Genomic DNA, 21,280 nt, shown 5'->3' on the forward strand with positions numbered 1-21,280 from the left:
TTAGTAGAAAGTTATAGTGGCGAAATTATTTCAGCCCCTGCCTGGAGTAGCATAGCCGGAGTCTCCCTTGCGCCATTAAACCCTACATAACTGACCATCTTACACGATTGGAAACACGCTAAGAGGCAGATTTCGTAGGATTCTTGGAAATTTGTTCCAACGTTTTGAACACACTGTCTTTCTGAGCCGCTTCCTCCCACTCTCAGTAGCTGGGGATGACGTCGACAATAACTGCTGACCGAGCCCAACTACCGCATTTACTGGCACACTGCCGTCTCTGGCTAGAGCTCGCTAATACCGGCTAATGTTGGCTCTGTGCTGTGATAGAGGCAACATCTTGAATTTCAATCCATTGTCTGAGTATACTCTACCTTTTTTTCAAGCCACTTAAGCGCTTGTTCGATTGGGACATCAAGCCGGAACGAAACAAACATATTTTGTTGCTCTCCCTCCCTCTTCTTGAAACTGGACATTTTGTACTAGACAATAGACCAATTACCGCGACGTCCGCTGGTAGTACAATGAGCTCGGGTTATCGGCTGTTCCCTTTTGTCAAGCTTGTTGTGCCGCGGCTCTTGCAATCTCCATGGTATACCGTACGTAGCTTATACTTACGTCAGCAGCTGGCGTTTGTGAGTCATTCAGATGTTTTTCAGGAGCTCCCCTGGGTACGTCTGACTTCTGCGTCAGCTAGGAAATCAGCTGCGGAGTTGTCACGCTTCCGTGGCGCTCGCAAGTCGCTTAACGAGGTCTTGCGGCCATGTCTGAGATCGTCCGTTCGACGACTTGCTATTCTGATAGACTGAAACGTGTTCTTGGGCTAGTTGGGGCAATACCTGACAAACTTTGGAAACACAAAGGAAGTCCTGTCATTTATTGTCCTCGTTTCTTTCTCCAAATTTTGTCAGATTCTCATAGATACAGCTAGAAGTACAGTTAAAAACGTAGAAATTAGGGCAACTGATAAAGACTCCTGCGAAGTAGCCCTCTTGGGCAGTTGTGATGAAAGCAGCCTACAAGGAATGCAGACCTGGGTCTAACACCTCTTTTTAAAGTCTTAAAGATAAAATCTAGTACAATTGGTTTAGACGACTGCATTACTGTATGTGGGAACTCACAGAACCACCTTGTTTCATTGGAGCAACACAAAATACATAGCTGCGAACGACCGCGTACTTAGATTTCCGTGCAGGTTGAGGAGCTCCGGGTGATCTAAATTAATTCCATCCAATCTACTGCTAGAACGTGTCGAATACCCCTTGCACATAAAACACAGTAATCAATCAATCGATCGATCAACCAATACAATATGACCCGATACACATCGTTACCCTCACGTGTCACGATCTCGAGTAAGGAAGTAAAACAAGGCAACAATGCTGCTCGGGTGCCACCCGCCCTCGCATCAGAAAGGCGTGTCATGGTCAACAGCACCTGACATTACATGCGCATTCGAACCCCTCTCAACTCCACCAGCTCACCCGACAGTTTATAATGCTGTCTTCACACTGTCTGCGGAATTTTCATAGGCGCTATAATTGGGAGTCCCCGGCTGCAAACGACCCTGTCTCCGGGTAAGAACTCGGCACAATGCTCGGCATTGTTCCCTCCTGATGGCCTGCACTGCTCGGCGCTGCAGCGTCCCGGCCTTTACTAGTCTTCCATGTAAATGACGTTGGGCGAGGTGCCGTTTACGATTTCGTGCGCTAGTTTGCCATACTCCTTTTGCTTCGAGTGGTCGTTAAGCTGTGCTCATGCTCCACTCTGCTAACCTCGTAGTTAGCGTAGATAGTAAGACAGTAAGCAAGCTAACCGTTAAGTTCGCTCATTCTGCACTCTGCTAACCTCCTGGTTAGCTTGATAGTAGGACAGTAAGTAAGCGAACCAGGAAGTTACAAACGGGGGGGTTCGATTTTTTCTGTCGGTAACCTTTCTTCACCTTGCAGGATTTAGCGGAATTCATTTGCCATATGTAGATGTACGTCATAAGAATAAATTCCATAGCATTACAGGATTGGTGTAATCCGTCAAGCCTCAGGTAAGCGTCCACGTATCCGTGGAAGTAAAAAAAAAAAAAACGTTCCGAGGCGCGGATTACTCTGTTAGGGAAAGCTCTGCCTGAGTACACATTCAGTGCGCCTGATTCGAATTCACCCATCGCAGATATTTGTTGCTTGACAACGAAGTTGGCCTTCTTCCCACCTCTGTCACTCACGTGCCACAGAGAGCGCCAGCAGGCACTGCAAACATCGAAATGGCATTTTAACAGCGACTGCAGCTGGATGCTCCGCTTGGTGCCTGATGTGTTGACACGTGCTATGTACGTGTGTTCCAGAAAGTGTGCTGTCGTAAACCTTACTTAGCCTGGAATGCTTATCGTCTTTGTATTGGCGGAACGCCCATTCGGTTACGGTCCCTAAACTGAACCATTTCTTCACCTACATTTTTGGAAAGCGGCTGATATTATCTGTCGAAAGCACAGATGAAAGTGTGACATTGATGTCGTACGTGAACTATATAGATGGCAGAAGAGTGCTGTGTTTCTAGTTGCAGTAGACAAGACTAACATATGCGAACAGACCGGAAGAACCAGCAGACAGCAGGGCACCGCACAAATGCAACCGCATGGTGTGTGTATAACAGTCATGCATGTCTTGGTCGCTCGTAGTAGAAAGAGTCACTGACACATCTCGTGCTCTTGAACCTCTCTCGCTTTCCCTCACTGTGTCTCCCCGCACCCTCTATCGCGAGTCTCCGTGCGTTATGCCACAGACGGTTGGCAGCGGGAAGGCTATAATTGGGTGGTCGCCGCTCTCCACCGTCGTGTGCCTCCCTTTGGCCGTGCATGCATGGCGGCGCAGAGCGCCTGCACGAGCGCTTGCTGCTGCACGCCCGCCTCCCCGTCCTGTCGCGGACGCCACATGGCTGCCGACGTCTGGGGTGGTGCATGCGCTGGGGTGGGGGGACTTCGAGCCGCGGCTGTTGTTGTACCCCCTCACCCTCGAAGGGGGCTCCCCCATTTACCCCAACCGCTTTACCACTCTCTCTGCATCCATCGGTCTGCTCACGATGGGCGCCATCACCCGACGCTGTGACGCACCACGTAGGCAGCGGCTTCTGGTACGGTCGCCGCAGCCCTTGTGCACTCAGGTGCCGTTATGTACACAGAGCGTCCCCCCTCGTAAGTTGACGGCGATAAGTTTTCAATAGTCCTTAGACGGGTGCCGTGCAGAAACGATATGCAGGGCTACGCCCTACCGTTGGACACGTAAGCTTCTTTGGTATGCCGTGTGACAGAGATGGGCCTATATTAGAGCAGACGACGGAGGGCGTGGGTGGGAGATGACTGAGCAGACAGAGTATAGCGTGTGAACGCCGGCTGGCTGGAGTTCTTAAGCGTAACTTTTACGCGTAATACGCCTGGAGCACATGCTTTCTTTTCAGCCGTAAAATTTGCAGAAGTGTCAGAGGACTTCTCGGTGATATTATCTTAACGGTTTACTTGCACCCACAGCTAGTACACATGGGCAGGTTGTGATGTACAACCTATCTTGAAGAATATGGCTCGAGACCTATTTTGAGTGCGTTAATAGGCCGGGTTTTCCCTAGCACGACTGCTTCGCATGCGAAACTCGATAAAGGAGTGACAGATTCTTTACTGTTAGACTGTGGCTCGGTCCAGCCCTGAAAGACATCGCCGCATTGGGCCGGCGCTCATTACGAAATCTCCTTGTGCACCGAAGCATTAGTGCACCAAGCTGTGCAAATTTTGCTTCATTACTTCATTCGTCCATACGCAGCGTTCGTTGCGCCATCTGTCGCTGATATCTTGCGACACTTTACAAATAGTTGCACCGTAGTCGAGGCCTCGTGCTTTGGAATACTGTTCCCACATTTTCGCATCCTTCGCTGCTCTCCTTTGCGCCACTTGGCTGGCCCATTGAAACCTAGTGTGCTGGGCGGTATATCTGTTGGAATAATTCCGTGCAATAGAAGCAACGATTCGCTTCTGTCGACAGCTCTCGAAATAACCGTGCCGCCCGAAGCGTTGCGTTGCGCATGACATACGCCACGTTTCTTCGCGATAAAGACCACTCGAACATCACAGGCACACTCACAGTTTCTTTGCCGGCTGCAATGCACTTTAGTTTCGATTAACACCGCGTGCTGACGACCTCTAGACTGCGCGTACTTTAATCTCGCATGAGCCTGAGGTTATGTGCATTCGGTGTCACAAAAACAGAAGCTAAAAAAAATCACGCATTCAAGGGACACTAAAGGCAAATAACGATTTATGTAAGACTGAAGGGTCAATGCTTGACGACGTCTAAAACGTCATTATTATGCTCAGCAGCAGTTGAGTAATCGAGAAATTAAGGTAAATGTAGGACACCACTCGCGCCACCAGTGGGACACACTGGTACTGCAGCACGATGACGTAGAAGGGCCTCAGCACAATTCATCCCTGGTACTCAAACTATTCTTGTCAAAAAGAGAATATTGTAGCGCATTACGAGGCGGAATAAAATGCAACTTGTACGTTTCAGTTCGATTCCTGAAAAAAAAAAAAAAAAACAGAACTTCTTGACGTTACTCTTGAGAATGACGTGGCTGGTCCAATAGTTCCGTTTTCGCCGGGCTGCTTCGCTGCGCCGGCTGCCGGGCAGCAAATGGCGGGCATCGTAAATGCTACGTCACAACTCTCTTCTCAGAGGCGGCCGTTCGAATTGCAAAAACGGTATACGGACTACTAAAACGTGATTTCCTCTCGAACTAAGCATTCCCTCGGCACTAAGCAAGCACTACGAGGTTTCTGTAAGGCTGTTCCAACCAACAACGTCAACCTAATACTTGCCTTTAGTGTCTATTTAACGGAAGCGGCTACCGGGGCGTCTGCGAGAAGAAACACAACCACACAAGGACAGCTTAAAGAGATTGTGAATAGTCTGTGTGTTCTTTCTTTTTTATTTTCGACGAAACAATTCTGCTAACACGCATGCACCAACACGTCCACGAAGTTATTTTCGTGCACACAACTTGCCGGGGTCTCCATTGTGTAGGCGGGAGAGCGGTCAGCGACACCGCGCAGTGCCAAGTCTGGTTAGGCTCCGGGGGGATCTCTGGTCTGGGCTCCTGAACCACGCGGGTAGGATGATACCGTTTCCAGGCGGGGTTCTCAAACAAAAGGGTGAGAGAAGAATTGGGAAGAGAAGTGGCGGTGTTACGATGAAAAAGCACCAACGGTGTGTGTGTGTGTGTGTGTGTGTGTGTGTGTGTGTGTGTGTGTGTGTGTGTGTGTGTGTGTGTGTGTGTGTGTGTGTGTGTTGGGCGGGGGGGGGGGGTAGCGTTTAGATTGGGAGGGGATGAAACGGACAAAAGAAGCGACGACCCGGCTGGCGTTTGGGTCGACCTTGGGCATCCCTGCTGTTCGCATATGCGGAGGCAAGAAAAGGGGCTCCCTGCTGGAGGGCTGACTAGCGTGAGCGGAAGTGACGTCATGTTTCTATGGCTTCCACCATTGCCCCTGATGTGGAGCTGTTCCTACTCTAACTCGGCAGAAAAACTTGTGTTACTGTTTTCATGCGGGCTTTCTCCTTTTTACTGTTAATTAAGATGACTGCCTGGTGAGGGCCTATTACAGTTAAGTCAGGGCTTTTCATGACGAGCGGCTAAAATGACGACGGGTTGTGAACGATGGGGGCTGCTTCGTTCATACGTATATATTTGTCTATCATGCGTGGGAGGGGCAATTAGACCTTTCCTATGTGTGTCCCCCCTCAGTTGCTAAGTTTAGCTTAATGACCGCAAACCATTTGTCATCGCTCCGTCACTGGCTGAACACATGTCGTTCCCCGTCTTCATTAATATTTTTCGCGGACGGCTGGATAGGCTATTTCTGCCCCGCGCGTACGTCTAGGTGAATCCCGCTTTCGTTTTTTCCGCTTCCCCTCAAAGTTGCCTCCCCTCAAAGTTGGTTTCAGCCTTAACCTTCATCTCTCCATCTGTACATGATGGTTCCAGTGTGTCCGGCTATGGACGTGACGTTTCCATCATGTTACCATTTACTAGCGTTGTTGTTGTTTCCAGCTCCCATAGAGTTTCCTACAATATTTGCTAGACGAAACTGTGGCGCTGCGATCGTTCAGCCACCATGGGAATGGTGGGTATTACATAAATTTGCGTTGTCTTCGTGCTTGAGGCTTCGAACGCACTTGTGGCTTTCATTGCTGTGTTTTGGCTTTTGTTTCAGATCAAAGAGTGGCTCATAATGAACCTCGTCAGCTGATTTGAATTGATGAGCCTAAAAGGGCCAATGTGGTGAAGTGGTACCGCTGAACTTTTGTAATACTTAACCAGTTTTGTCATTCAAAAAACCACCCGGAACCGAAATGGCGAAGTTTGGGTAAATCCGTGTGTAGTACCCATCATTCCCATGCTGGCTGAATCGTCATGCGTTGCAACTCCCATAGACACTAGCGCCAGATTTCGCTCCAGTGTATTAGTACGAAACTCTAGGCCTGCTACTATATGATACTGCGTGGCCGTTTCATGGGAGCAGCCAGCTATAGATTGTAGATCATGCCCATACGTGTTAGTCATAAAAAAATGTGGACACGTGCTGACACGTCATGCGTGTGACACCCTGGTGAAACCTTATGTTGTCGCCATGCTGATTCGTCATCAATAGCCTTCACGTTAGCTGCAGGGCAGATGCCAGTACGCAGGTCATCAGTAGCGCCTGTCTTGTACCGCCTGACAAATCCCATCCATGCCTGCAAGATTGCTAACCTAATCTTATCACACCAGCTGGCTCTCTGCCATCGTTGACCGCGTTTTCCTTCTAATGACATCCATTCTGTAACGTCAAAAGACTACCTTCTATCTGCACTACGCATTACGTGCTCTTACCAACCACCTTTCTTCCTCATAATGTCATCTGTAATGGTGGACTACACCCGCTAGCTTCTCTAGATCACACAACTCTCTTCCTATCTCTTAATTAACGTTACACCTATCAGATTTTTACCCATCGCTTTATGCATCGTCTTTAGCTTCTTCTCAAGTACGCCTTTCAACCTCGAAGTTTCTGCTCTGTATTCCAGAGCGTAGCCTATTTACTTAATGCATCATGTTGTCAGTTTCCACCATGTTGATGGTTTTAGCCGATAAAAGGGAAGCAGGAGCAGTTCTGTGAGCCAATCAGCAATGACGATTTGATAATGGGGCAAAATTTGACTAAACGAGAAACAGCGCGAAACACAGTACAGTGAAAGAGACGGACCAATCCTGTGTTTCGCGCTGTTTCTCGTTTCGTTGAACATGTAACAACCGGCCCAAATAAGCACTCTAGTGCAGCTCAAAATTTGACTATTGCCTGACTAACACGCCAGATTCCAGGTATCGAAAAGCACGGACTGCTAATAACGAATACTATCCGATATGAAAAATTGCAGTGAACGTACATCGGGAATGCAAGTCTAAGCCGACTCAATTTTAAAAATTTCTCGAGAAGAGCCACAGCCACAATTTACGACGCATCGTCTACAAGAAAGATATGCTTCGTACCAATTACGGCGCACAAAATTCAACTTGCCAAATTACGCACTTCCTTAGCGAGCAGCCGACCGTGATGACATTAATCGAAGATGGCTTCTTCTTAATTCATGTCCTTTAAAAAAAGATACGCGCCGTCCTTCTAAAAGTTCAAACCGAACTTCACACCACTTTCGATTCCTCCTCTTATGTTATGTAACTCGCATATGCTGAAAGATTGCATTTCATTTCATTAATAATACCTTCAAGGCCAAATGCATCACAGGGATGCGTTGTGCCTACAAAGGCACAAAACATCTTCATTTATTAATGACTCTAAAAACGAAAATAAAACAAATCGCATTACGGGTGGTGAATTCATTCAACTCTTTCTTGGTGCGAACGCATCTACAGCAGGGGCGTAGCCAGGGGGGGGGGGGGGATTCAAACCCCCCCCGAAATTTTTCAGTTTTGCTTGCGTATATATACACGCGCACATACAAACGCATGCACGAACATACATGGAATAAGGTTGAACCCCCCCCCCCCCCCCGAAAAAAATTTCTGGCTACGCCCCTAATCTACAGCAAGACGTCGCGCTAGCTTCCATAAAGCGTTGCACCCTATGTATGACACGGAGTGTGGTTGTTCCGGAACGAACGGCGCCTCACTATAGCGTTGAGCGATGCGGGATGCGCTATCTGCCAGTGACTCCCCTCCTGCTGAGGAGCACAATATTCCGCGCCGCGGCACAGGGTCATGATCAGGAGGCCGTGGCCTTCGCAGTCACGTCACGCGAGCAGCGATGCAACCGTCATTGTTTGACACTGGCTTCCCCCAGACTTCTAACGACGCAGATTGTGGTGCAGAAAATGAATGGGGGCGGATGAGGGGGGTAGTTGTTTCTTATTGTGTGACTATGTCAGGGTAGATCCCCGCATTGAGCTCATTTATCCGGGTGTCAGAAAAACCTTTGCAGCTTACGTGTGTTGTTTGGAGACGTAAGTGTTTTTCATGTGTAGTAGCATTCGATGGGAAACGAACTGGGCTTTCAAAGGCAGTTTTCAGTCGATTAAGAAAAAAATTCTCTTCTAAAGAAAATTCGGGAAAAAGGTCTCGGGCAGTGTACAGCACATTATGCGAATGAAGGCGAAGTGTGCAGTGGAACATTTAGTCAAATTAAACGAAAGAATTTGATAGTTTATTGAAAGCCTACCTTTTTACTTGTATAATCACACAATAGCTGCTGGCCTCTAGCCGTTCTTATAAAAATGTAATAAAATAATACATGCCAATTACTATGACTCTACCTCGCTAAAATAAAATTTACAGGCACTTCTTTTTCTGTATTTAGGGACTTGAAACTCCGCAGATCACTGTGCATACTTGTTGCGAGTCATAGGAGGGGCACGTCAGATTAATTGCTTTCAGGAGGCGTAAAGTTTAACGTCGCCCGTTATCTGCGTCATCCAAGCAAGATACACATTTCTTTTTTTTGCGTTTGAGTATATATATATATATATATATATATATATATATATATATATATATATATATATATATATATATATATCGGCTACAAACTACAACCCAATAAAATGGTGACCTCTACAAGAATCACCCTCTACAACCTACGTTGGAAAGGTGAATATCTTTTCTTTCTTAAATACGAAGCATTTCTTAGTGAACCCAAGGCACTTTGAGCGTTTCCATCTATCTATCTATCTAGCCGCCTGCCTCTGGGTGTTCTCGTGATCGCCTGCTTAACTTTTGGTGTATACCAAAATTTGTATGGGAGGGCAAGAGGGTTTGACGAATATGGCTGTCTCCTCATAACAGAAATAACATAATTTTTTCGCGTACGTCGTCAAACCCTTTCCTCCGGACACGTGTGGCACATACCCGTATACGACGGGCCGCGGTATGCGGGTATGCGCCACAGGTGATTGACAGTTTACATCTACCCAGAAACGGCGAAAACAGACATGGGTAATTTAAATGCGAGAACCTTAAGGTAAACCGACATCGGCAGCTTTGACCCGACGAATGCAAAGAATAAATCAGGATCCCAGCAGGAATCGAACCCAAGCATTCTACGTGGCAGTCAGGTACTCTACCACAGAACCACGCCATGTCTTGAAACTGCTTTGGAAAACGATCCTATGCAGTCGTAATGTTGGTGCAACGTCAGTTGTTGTTGCAGTGCTGGCTATCTTATTTTATAACAAAGCAGCAAAGATTACTTATGTGCTGCTATGATACAGGCCTTATGTCGGTTTTATGTCAATTGTGGTTGCAGTGTTGGCTCCGCTTTTATAGCAGTCTAATAAACATTACATTTGTATTCCTACGATTCAGCAAACTATATTTAAGCGTTGCTCGACCCCGGAGGAATACGCTAACGATAGTTACGTATGATATTCACATCACCGCACCGTAAAGTGCACTTGGTTTCGATAATACTGACATTTGTGCTCTAACGTGAGGGCTGACGTTACGTGAGGCCATGAGTTATACTTTAAACGCCGGTGTAGTGAACGTGCCTCGTAAATCCACGATGTGCACACAGCTACCACACTTCCAAAACACGTCGATCCACCTCGTAACGCTTGGCTCAAAGCTGAAAAATTAATTATAGACAATTACTTGCTGACTGCTTCGCATGAAACCGATTCCCAAAAGGCGTGGGATCTGCCGATTTCTTTGAAAAATAGTTTTTGTTTATGCCGTATGTTCCTCATAATTTTGTTAGATTGACGTGCACGTTAGAGAACCAGTGGTGGTCAAAATTACTCCCGTGGCCCCCGCTACGATGTTGTACTGTAGGTTTTGCGCGTGAAACATTGGAATTTAATTATTAAACTTAAATTCAGGTTTTGTTCCTTAGCGTACGTATGTGGAATGATCGTGCGATTGCTCAATGTTCTTTTCTTCATTGCTATCTGCGGTACTACAGATATCTGGTGCAACTAGAAAATATGTTGCAAAATCGCAGGGGGGGGGGGTGTCTCAGGTATGGTGATAAACAAAATACCTCGTGATAATGACCCACACCTAGTGCGTCGTGGGCTCTTGTTTTTGCTTCCCACATTCTTTTTTCTCTCCCCTTTCCCTCGCATTAGATGCGAGAAGGTGCGCTTACGTCATGCGATTCGCGCGCTCTCATTGGCCGGTTCGCCTTCCTCCTCCCTCATCGCGAGCTCCCCGACCATCCCGAGCCTTAAAACGGGGGCCCGCGGCGGTTTCGTTTGCCAGTCGGTACGAACGCCCGCTCGCAGCCTCGCCAGCCTTTACGTGCACTTTTTGGCTTTTGTGCGCCGTGCGTTCGTTTTGGAACACCTCGCCTCATCGTCGTCTCCATAGTCGAGAGAGAAGGGCACATCGTTGGGTGGTCGCCGAACGTTTTTTGTTGTTGTGAACTAGGCGACGTGTTTTTTGCGAATACCAAATGGTGGGTACCGTTTTTTTCTTTTCTGCAGTGTGTCTGCGTCCTGTCTGCCAACGTGCTCTTTTGTGTGCGCTCTGTGTGGGTGTGTTCGTTTTGCCTTCGTCCCGATAACGAACTATTCTGTTCAACCGTTGTTTGTAGCTCAACAGTTATAGCGTAGCGCTGTTAGGTACGAGGGGCGCGGGTTCGAATCCGGGCGCGGCCTCGTTGACCGCATCTCAAGCCGGCGGAATGCGTTAGCAGACCTGTACTTGCATTTTATATTTAGGTGCACCTTAAAAAAATATAAGTAAAAAATCAGGTGGTAGAAATTGGGTAATTTCCCCAGTTAAACGTGCCTCGCAATCGTAAATTTAGTTGGAACTGGAAACCCTTAAACTTTTTAACTGCTTGCATCGATGCCGGTTTGGTTAGCTTTGACTCGATTTTGTTTATTCTTCACGTTAATGCGTTAACCGCTTTGAGGCCTGAGTATTCGGAGAAGTTTGGCTGACATGTATGATTTCAAGAAGTGCTGTCATTTGTTAGGGTTAGCCTGCTCCGTAACTGGCGCTGCGAACGGCTTGTATTGCGCTTTGGCGATTGCACAATGCTGCGTTCAGGTTTGCGTGTGCAATTGGTTTAGCCCTGTAACTGAGTCTGTGCCGCCTTCTACATCCCACTGTAGTGAAGGGAAGTGGTATGGGATTGTACTATTTCAATTGTGTGCTGAACGGAATGCGCTTCTTTGAAGTCATTCGCACTTGCTTTCTTATCAGTCATTCAGCTGCTTGCCATAGTTGCGAACTTGTTACCTTGATCGTATGTCGGATGCCGTTTTGGTAAAGTTTTCTTGTGTGCTTTTTTTTCCCCCTTGGTACGTTTTTGTGTGCGTGCGTGTCGATTTGGGAAACAGTGTTCATTTTCTGTGTGTCAGCGGGGCGTAGTCGAAGATTTGAAACCATTCTCACGATTTACTGCTTTTTCAATGTACGATGCATAGAGTTCTTGCACAACATTTCGCTAGATCAATGGGGACTGCCTTTCAACGTATTCGAGTCGATATGACGTCGGAATAAGGACGATAGCGCTAATATGCTAATTTTCATTCGTCACGCCCACCGCTGGTAGCATTCATAGTCCGCGCTCAATTAAAATTATGACCCCGAAAATTGCCTAATCAAACATAGAGGACCCTGGGCCTCAGAACATTTCTATAAGTATATCGAATCGTGTTCGACGTATTTCGGTGTGCTGCAGTTCTGTCATCGCGTCGGGAGACAAGTCGACACGTCAAAAAGTTGGGATTACTGACAGCTGTCAATCATCTTAGTTCTTTACTCTACAATGCACAGGCAGCCTTGACCGCGTCACACAGCCGAATGACGCGCGACGCTCGAAGCTGTCAGCGAGCCCTTTAAAAAAAAAAGGGGGGGGGGGGCGAGGGCGGCGTCCGGTGCGTTCGCACATTTGTCGTCGCATCGCATCGCTTGGCAGCTGTGAGTCGACACGACGCGTACGTGACAAGCGTCAACGTCGTGTCGAACAACGAACGGCTTAGCGCTACAGCAGCGTTGCGTCATAACGAGTACCGTATCAACGCGACTGTTCGCCGCACCCCGATTGTTTGGGGTGGGGTTGCATTTTGTATACGGGAGAACCCTAGGCGTGCGCAGGGTTCCCCTTCATAGGGGGGGGGGGGATTCGCCCCCCTCCCTATTATGTCAACGTGTGGGGCTGACCTTGCGCCCCCCCCCCCCCTCTTAGGTGAATAGGGGGGCGAATTACCTACCTTCACATGGTTTTTCACGTCTCGTCTCGGCCAGTCAAATTGTCCAGTCCAAGACACTATCAGAGGTGATAACTTTGGGAATCGCAATGTGGGCCAATTCGAATGCTGCTATCTCGTTGCTGTGTCAGTTACACCGCGTGGACATGACGCGCCACGGCTGCGTCAGAGCAAACGCTAAGTTCAAGCAAGAACGTATAGCTGTGACGTCAGTGAGATCTTTGGAGAGTATGCGCTGGCCCTTTTTCATACGTCACCGCTAGTGTTTGTTATATACTTCGTATACTCTCAAAGGGGATAGCTAACTGGCTGCAAAACAAAACAAAGTACCTTTCGTGCATTGGGTGCACGTTAGAGCCCCAGTAGTGGACCCACTGTGTCGCTTAACTCGCTGCGAAGTTTCGGGCCGTTAAAATCGGGATATAAATTACATTATTTCGTTGTGGACCGGTGATGTGAGCGTGCTCTGTTCCAAATATGCTTTGAAGTTTAAGCCAGTGCTGTGAAGGTGAGTATTCGCCAGTTATGCCAGCGGTTTTCAGAAAAGCGTTGAAGCACCCGCACGACCTAGCAAATGCCTCTTGTTGCTGCTTGGGTGTTAAGTACCCGGAGCGTCGGGACGCATGCCAGGTGCGGGTGGGGGTTTACTTTTGGAAAGGCGGCATCGCAGGGGCGTCCCGGCTATCCGTGCCCTTGGCAGGCCCGTGCAGTAGCTGCCGTTCTCTTATGCTCCTGTCTTCGCTCTTCGCGGTATAGTCGGTGGCGCTTGTTTCGTCGCGGCATACACGACAGCCGTGTGACACCTTAATGTGCAACCCGCCCCTTGAGCAATACAGGAGGGGAACATCCAAGCTTCTTCCCCGCCTAAGTGTGCGATGAGATTAAATGTTCAAGAGGGGAGCTACTTGTTGCATTAGAGACACCGCTCAGAACATTCGCTAAATTTAGATGGGTAATGTTTCAAGGCTATATTCATTCATTAGCCGAGAAAGGTAATAGTTCAGCAAGCGTCGTCACTTTTTCTTGCTGGAATTTTGCTCCAGAAACGGGAACTCAACCTGGCTTTATACGTCACTGCGACGTCTGACGTCAGTATGTTTTACATTTCGCCTGTATTTCTGCACCGAGTTAACGAATCTCGGGAAGTTGCATGCTTTTAAGCTGTTTCAATTCAGTACAGTCCTACCGCGCTGATAAGAAATACGATAAGCATATGAGCGCTGTTATGGTCAATAATATTAATTCTTGGAGTTTCACGTCCCAAAACCATGATCTGATGAGGGACGGCGCAGTTGAAGGCTCCTGGAATTTTTGACCGTTTACCTCAAGCTAAGTGCACCGGCTTCTGGCATTTCGCGTCTATGGCAATGCGGCCACCGCGCGGCCGGGATTTTATCCCGCGACCTTCGCTGTTCAAGTTCATGACGTCACTGCAGGCGGTGATATCACAGGAGGGTCGCAAGCAGTGTTTTGTTGCTTTGTCGCCTACCCCGCCCCCTCTTCACCTGTCCTCGTAGTAGAGCACCATTGGTCGTCTCGAATTAATGTCCTTATTTATGTCACCAACTTTATTTGCCCAAGACAAAAATTTCGTTAACATCTCTCATAGTGATGTAATTTATACCCTAACGTCGCACCTAATTACCTAAGTATGGCCTCACAGAGCCAAGCAAAGCTAGTCAGCTTCTCCGCACACCTCGAGGGATCGTTGTTTAAAAAACGAATTCGACGCTGCCCTGTTTTGTATTGCTCACAATTCTACAGCCTCCGACGTTCTTAGTAAGAACACGCCTTGAGCGACTGCTCTTTTTCTTCTCGCCTCTGCAGGGTACTGTGGTTCCTAATTTGGGTGACTTGAACGTTGCAGCTTCATCCTTTGCTTACTCGCGCAGAACACACAGGGACTAGAAGAGGCTTACGAGGACAGGCGCGATCTAACAACTCAGGATGAATTTGTTCAAACAAGGCCGAATTGCAGTTTTGTTACAGCTTCATTTGAAGACTCTACACGTTTCCTCCTTACAACTACCTTTTAATTTCTTGTAATAAGTTAAAAGCGATACACGCGCGCTGATAGTTAAGGTTAAGAGTTTAATCGCCTCTGCACGATTCTCTGCCCTTCTCGTTTTTCATTCGTGCCACCATTGCAAGCCCTCGCATCCCTCCTAAACCTTACCAGAATTCGTGGGCACGACTAGCAATAACCACGTTTCGCGGTTGGTAATGTGTGATGCGCTTTTGCAGCCCGGGGAGGTCGCCGGCGCATTCTTGGTTCGTCTTTAGCGCGCGCATTCGTCGGTCCTTTCCTTCCACCTTTTTTTTTATTTTTGTTACCATTCATTCATTGCCGCAGAGCCTTAGGATAGCAAGACCGACAAAAGCGTTACTCTTTTTTTTTCTTTTTTTTACAAAGGCGAGACTCGAGACCGACCTTGCCTGGCGTTCTCGCCACATCTCTCATAAAAAAAAGGGGGGGGGGGGGGCTACACACTCGCTTAATGGTCATGGCACGCCGATCTTAGCGTCTCGTCTACCGCGCGTCTAGCAACGTCTCCGACGTCCGTTGCCGACTCTTCCAGCGACGGCGACGTCATGGCGTTGCACTTGCTCTCGTGTCGTCTTCGTGTGCAGTCCCCGTTATCGTAAACCCTTGTGGCTCGGGTCAATGTTCCATCCGCCCCAGGAAGCCGACATATTACCCCCCCCCCCTCCCCTTACCACCAGCATTCGTCTTGCACATAGAATGCTCTCCGGTTCCCCCCATCCATTCTCTTGGATGTCACGCCGGATGTGGGCGCCTGAGGAGTGAATAGATTTGACTCACTCGCCCCTCGACGCTGAACCATACACGAGCTACGGCATCGGAAACGGCGAACGGTATCGAAATTCAGGACTGTCTGTCGCCGGACGTGCTATGGGCAGAATTGCACATCTGAACGACAAGACACGGCGCCTTACAGTTCACGTATACTAATTCAGGCTGTCGCTATTCTGTGCAACGTTTTGTTTTCTTCACGCATCTAGACGGAATGGCATCTGAGGGATGGGATACTGATTCTGACGTTAACGTCCTTCCGCAGGGTCCTGCTCTTCAGCATTTTCCCGTTACTTCGTTCGTGTACGTCTTGCAGCTGTCTTGTCAACTTTCCATGAGGCTATCACATGAAAGACCTCATACTGAAGCTCGTCATTTACTTGCTTGTAGTCGATTAATTCGCTCTCGCACTGTGACCTGCAAGCTTGCTGGTTAGCTCAGGCGGGTAGGGTGACTGCACCCGTAAAACCATTAGTCCCAATTTTGAATAACGGTACCCGCGGTTCAATAACTGATCCGGGAGGATTTTTCGGCAACTCGGACGATTTCCTTCCGGAAAAGTCCGTGTGAATTTTTCGTTTAGCCTCGTTGGCTGCGGACGTCTGGATGACGATTTTCTTTTTCACGATCCCCTGAATATTCTCCACCTCGCGGATTTTTGCAGAACTGTCTTGTCATGACCATCACACTATTTTGTATCTTAGAGGCCTTATTGTCCATGACTTGATGGTGTGCCCACCCATACGTCGACCTTTCCCGCCCTCATGTTTCTATGTCGTCACAATCTCGCTTTTTTCAAGCTTATACTCTTCTCATGACGGCTCTCCTCCGGAGCTGACTGCGCAGCGTCGACTGATGCGCACACGGCCGACGCTGACGTTGTGACGCAAGCGGCTCCCTCGTGTCAACATGACGAGCACGCGCTTACGTTTGGCGCATTCCGCGCGCTTTTGTTTGGCCGAAACAGCTTATGTACTGCTTGTCAATTTCCTTCACCCATCTATTATTATTTTTTTTGCGTCAAACATGTTTTCTCACATGTTCTGTCAGAAAATCAGCTGGTGTTATCTTTACCCAAACACTAGCTTTTTTACTTCGGGTGTCCTCGCTTCTAAGCACTTATTTGTGGCGGTGATGTACCTAGCGCGTCCTGCAGGACGTAAATAAAGTTTTCCCAATCTAATGTACCAGCTTTAGAAGAAATGTAAGAGCTTTAGTTGGAAGACTTTGATTTGTGGGTACATTTGGCTACTACGCGCGTTAAGGTAGGTTTAAATTGTAGAGCACAGCATGCCTATTTTTCGAGACAATACACCCTGACTCGGCCAATTACTGAGCGCAAAACAGCACTCACTTGCTATGGGAAAATCAGTCGCAGTCACACAAAATAACTGGAGCTACGGACAGGACTAGTCATCGCCTTGCTTCTGATGGTGAATTTTTTTTTCCCGTTACCGGTCTCATGAGGCGGTCCAAAGTCAACAGGAAGGGCTTGCGTAAGTTTGTGTGGACTCGTTTGTATTGTCGAAGAGCATTTTATGCAATACTAACTCAACACCGTTGACCTTAGCGCTGCGATTTATTGCACGTTTTACTTCTCGCAGCAAAAGACGTTTCGGAATCGCAGTTTTGCTCTCCGTGAATGCGATTCCCGGTAAATACGACAGCACTGTCTCGCCATCGTTGCCATCCTTAGCCCTTAGAAGACGAAGAAACGAGGGGGTGGGGAAGAAGTTTGAAGACTCGCATGCGACTCGTTATACGTGCCGATGACACGTCGTCTACGCCATCGACCCCTGTCCTCCCTCCGCGGGACGTCGTTATAAAAGTCATCCCAAAATAGACGTCGCTCGTCGGCGGCCTGACCCTGAGCCCTTGACAGAGCTCGCCGCTCTTCTCTCTAGACGGGGGCGGCGTCGTTTTTCCTTTCATGGACGAGACCGGCGGCGGGGAGGGCCGGGGACGGCTGGCCTGTGTCTCATCTTCTTGCCCTGTTTGGGCACTGCACGGCAGGGCGCTGTTCCCTCGAATCGGCGCCTCATCCCGGCCGGACGGGTGTTGCGGTTTATTCTGGGCATCGTTTCGTGGGCGTCTTCTTCGCTGGTTGCTTGAACGGCACGTGTCGCACTTCCTATCCACTTGCACGGGTCCCAGTCGATCGTCGTCCGTCGCTCGCATCCGGTGACAGTGGGCATTCTGAAGTGGTACGCGTAATCTATTACGTAAGAGGCGCGAAAGAAAGCTTCGAGCGGTCGTTGTTCCAACTGGGCTGTGCATCTGATGCCCAATCATGTAATCGTACCAGCTCGCACGCAGCATTCATTGCAGTCTTGCATTTCTATGACGTGTTGTTGCCTCTAAGAGACGTGATCTTAAGATTCAATTCATTGACTTCACGTATCCGACTTCGAATAAAGCATTGCTGAAAGCTGGCGCTTGTGTGTGTTCCTTCCTGTCCCGTCATGAGTTTCGCGCTTAGCACTAAATATAAATATCAGTTAGTATCATTCATTCTACAACGCCTTCCTCGTCTCCGAAACACAAAGCTCGTACTGCCATCCTTATACGGACCGGGAGAAACGTTTGTGCACCACTGTGTCTTCTATAGGTGAACGTCCTAAGTCATTCTTATATGGGCGGGGTGAAAATCGTATTCGTTCACCAATGTGCCTTGGGCACACTGCATAAACTCGTGCCCTTAAAGTGCACACGGAGTCGACCGCTATGGCGCATATACTGCCGATTTTCATTGTCGATCGTCCATTATCTTCTGTGACTACTTGCAACTTCAAACTCTGTCCATACGTCAGAGCTCATTTGATCGCCGGCATCACACGAGCCATCAACTTTTCGCTGTTCATACATAATATGCCCCTCCGTGGTGCCCGTCGATTTACTCCCTGGCGCTTTCTGCGCCAGATCGTTAACCACGTCCACCCTTCAGACGCGTATCTTGAAGGCCGCGGTTACGTCCAAGTTCCGCAAAGCGCGTCTCAGTATCACGGGACTCCCCTACGCCGTGAATAAGGCTCATCTCATGCGCTGCTATCTATAACCTTGCTTCCTGGGTCGCTTGGGACAGCAAACCCCAGTCCCTGCCAGCATCTATTTAGGTGCGCCTGTCAACATGGCCTTGCGTCACGCATTACGCCTTCACATGGGGGTGAGCGCTTCCAACATTTTTTCTTATCTAAGACGTGTTTCCCAGAATTAGGAAAGCAGACATGGAGACATCACATGCCTGGCTTCAAGCTTGCCATCACGTGCTTTTCGGGTAATGCTAGATTTCTCGGTTACGTAAAGGCTGCTGCTTTGCAAGAGTTTCGCAGTCCAGCCGTCTTCTGTGTGCCTCGCTTTGTAAAGTGTACATTGCAGGCAAGTGTGGCAACGTAGACGCAATGGTGGATGAGCAGCGTTATCATGGTGTATGCCATATTTTCGTACACAATACGTACCGTTGCACCTTCGCACTGAACTTTCGCGCTGAATTTTTTTTTCTTTTCATTCACCAGCAATGCAGCAGCACAGCCACTGTAGTACGATGCGGTTTGCCGTGTGGTTGGTCCCTCTGTCGCTTTAACGCTTGCAGGGACACGCTTCGTGAGTCGATATCAGGGTTGGACCTCTCTAAGGATTACAGCTCATGAACTACTCACTTTTGATAACACTACACCAAAAACTGTGGGCTGGAGCTCTTCACACGCGCTCCATTTGAGCTGTTTAGTATGCATTGTACTTCTCGTTTATGCATTGAAAATAAAGGTGGGAGCTGACGGATAGCAGCACAATGTGTTTAGAGGTTCTATGAACAGGAATAAGGACCTCAGGCACGCTGGCTGATTTTTCGATAGATGGACCTACTTTTTGTCAAATATAGGTGCATTTATCGAAAACGGCCAGCCTCGCTGAGGCTAAGCGTAGACAGCTAGGCTAGTTGGTTGTGGTTATAACTCTGCAACATGATACTGGCGAACAGGAACACGGATGACTAGAAAGGCTCCAACTTTCTTGGTGTCTTTCTACTCGTCCTTGTTCGTCAGTATATCATGTTACATAGCTGTGAACCTCATATTCCTGTTCATACAACCTTGTTCCTACATCATCATTTGAAGTCTAATTGATCCAATTTGGTTCTCTTCAGTGGGATCCGCAGTTCGTAAGTGCCTTAATGCGGAGTCGGTCAGGTAGCCGCTTGCCTGCAGTCAGCCCTTGCCGGTTTGCTAAACTTCCGTCGCACGACACCGCCCTTGTGTGGCATTTCGTCAACTATGTGCTGCAAGCGTGGTTCCTTCAGTAACGTAACTTTCTCACGGTAGTTGTTTGTATTCCATTTAATTTGCGTAACTGGGTGCGTAACGCCGTGCCCACTGGTTCACTGTATCCCCACCAATCGGCGTGCCTTTCCTCGGGCGTGGTACCTTCGTGGCCCACTATCTGCTAGGATTGGTTTCAGCAGCATTAAACTCTTGCGGTTAATGAGTGGCTTGCGTTTCTCTTGCCTTGGTATCAGAGCTCCAGTTTAACTTTTTCCGAGCCTTCACGATGATTGACGTTTAGTGGCCGCACCTGTGTAGGTGTGTTCGCGCGACGTTCTGTAGCCAACATAAAGTCGGCTGCACAGTGGGCTGCGTGTGCCATCCGAATTGACGGGGTATTGCATATGGAGTCATGGGTTGATGTGGCGTTATGGTACACAAAACATTATGCATGTGACGTCAGCCCGTGATGCCACAAGCTCGAAGATCTGCACCGAATCCGGTTCCGAGACTAGCGAAACGATGGCGGCGCTAGAGTATACCTGTGTCATACTTTGCATGAAACTGTGCGCCGGCAGTCACATGTGCCTCTACTCCCATCTCAACTTCCGTATACGTCGCTGCGATCCCGTCACCTCGTACCGTCTTGTCCCTGGAATACCGCGCCGCTGACTCAATAGTACACTACGCGTTCACTACCGCTATGCGTCCACCAACGTTCCACAAGCGCCTTCCATGTCGTCCTTGTTTCACGCCGTCTACCCACAGCTGACTCGCCGTCGCCCCGTGACGCCTACCTCTTGTCGGCGCCCCGGGGAAGGGCACCCTGCGGGGGCTCGTCTCCGCTTCCTGTGACGTTCGACTCCGCGCCCTTCTGGCGCCGCGCCCGCGAGAATCTTTCGCTGGAATGCGCAGCTTTGCGACGCATAGCGGTAGCAGCAGCAGCTGCTGCGCCGTCAGAAAGGCGTGCATAGCTTGCTTTCCTGCCTGCTCTCTCCAGCGCGCGCCTGGCGTAAACATATTTAACGTCGTAGACCGGTGCGCACCGGCTTCTCCCGCGTGCCGCTTCAGAAGGCCGCGGAAGACTCGTGACCGTGTTTCACCTCTCGGAGCGCGCGCGCTCGCTCACGTGGCCCAGTGCCCACGCTTTCATCGGGCCAAGAGCGCGAGGCGCGGCTAGCAATTGGGCCGGGCCTGTTGCAACAACGTCAACTGCGCGGTTATGAGCGTTAAACCCCTTCTGCGCAGCTCTAGTTTTTTTTTTTTTTTTTCTCCGCCTTAGCGAAGGAAAGGCCTCGGTTTCCGGAGGACGGCTGTTTTTAGCCGTCCTCCAGCAAATATTTAGAGTCGGTCAGCTGGTCGCGTTGCTGGGCCTCAGCTGGTGGTGAAATGTCATTGGCCTTCTCGATAAGCCAGCGCTGGAGGACCTTAGGCGCGTTGCGTTGCGCTAAATTTAAGCT

General features: G+C 48.9%; 1 protein-coding gene across 2 annotated transcripts in view; it reads left to right on the top strand.

Annotated features, from left to right (window-relative positions):
* The window catches only part of LOC119401669 (fibrous sheath CABYR-binding protein), a 108,857-nt gene that overhangs the window by 80,806 nt on the left and 6,771 nt on the right, over nucleotides 1-21,280 (top strand). Inside the window, exon 1 of one of the 2 annotated variants that reach the window (XM_037668593.2) lies at nucleotides 10,764-10,984. The exons of the other annotated variant lie outside the window; for it this stretch is intronic. Within the exon in view, the coding sequence (XP_037524521.1) occupies nucleotides 10,982-10,984 (3 nt within the window). The 5' untranslated portion in view covers nucleotides 10,764-10,981. Of the gene's footprint in view, nucleotides 1-10,763; nucleotides 10,985-21,280 lie in introns of those variants that run through there. 2 annotated transcript variants of the gene reach the window in all.

The sequence above is a fragment of the Rhipicephalus sanguineus genome, chromosome 8 (genome assembly GCF_013339695.2).
Source record: "Rhipicephalus sanguineus isolate Rsan-2018 chromosome 8, BIME_Rsan_1.4, whole genome shotgun sequence".
In the NCBI taxonomy this organism is placed as follows: domain Eukaryota; kingdom Metazoa; phylum Arthropoda; class Arachnida; order Ixodida; family Ixodidae; genus Rhipicephalus; species Rhipicephalus sanguineus.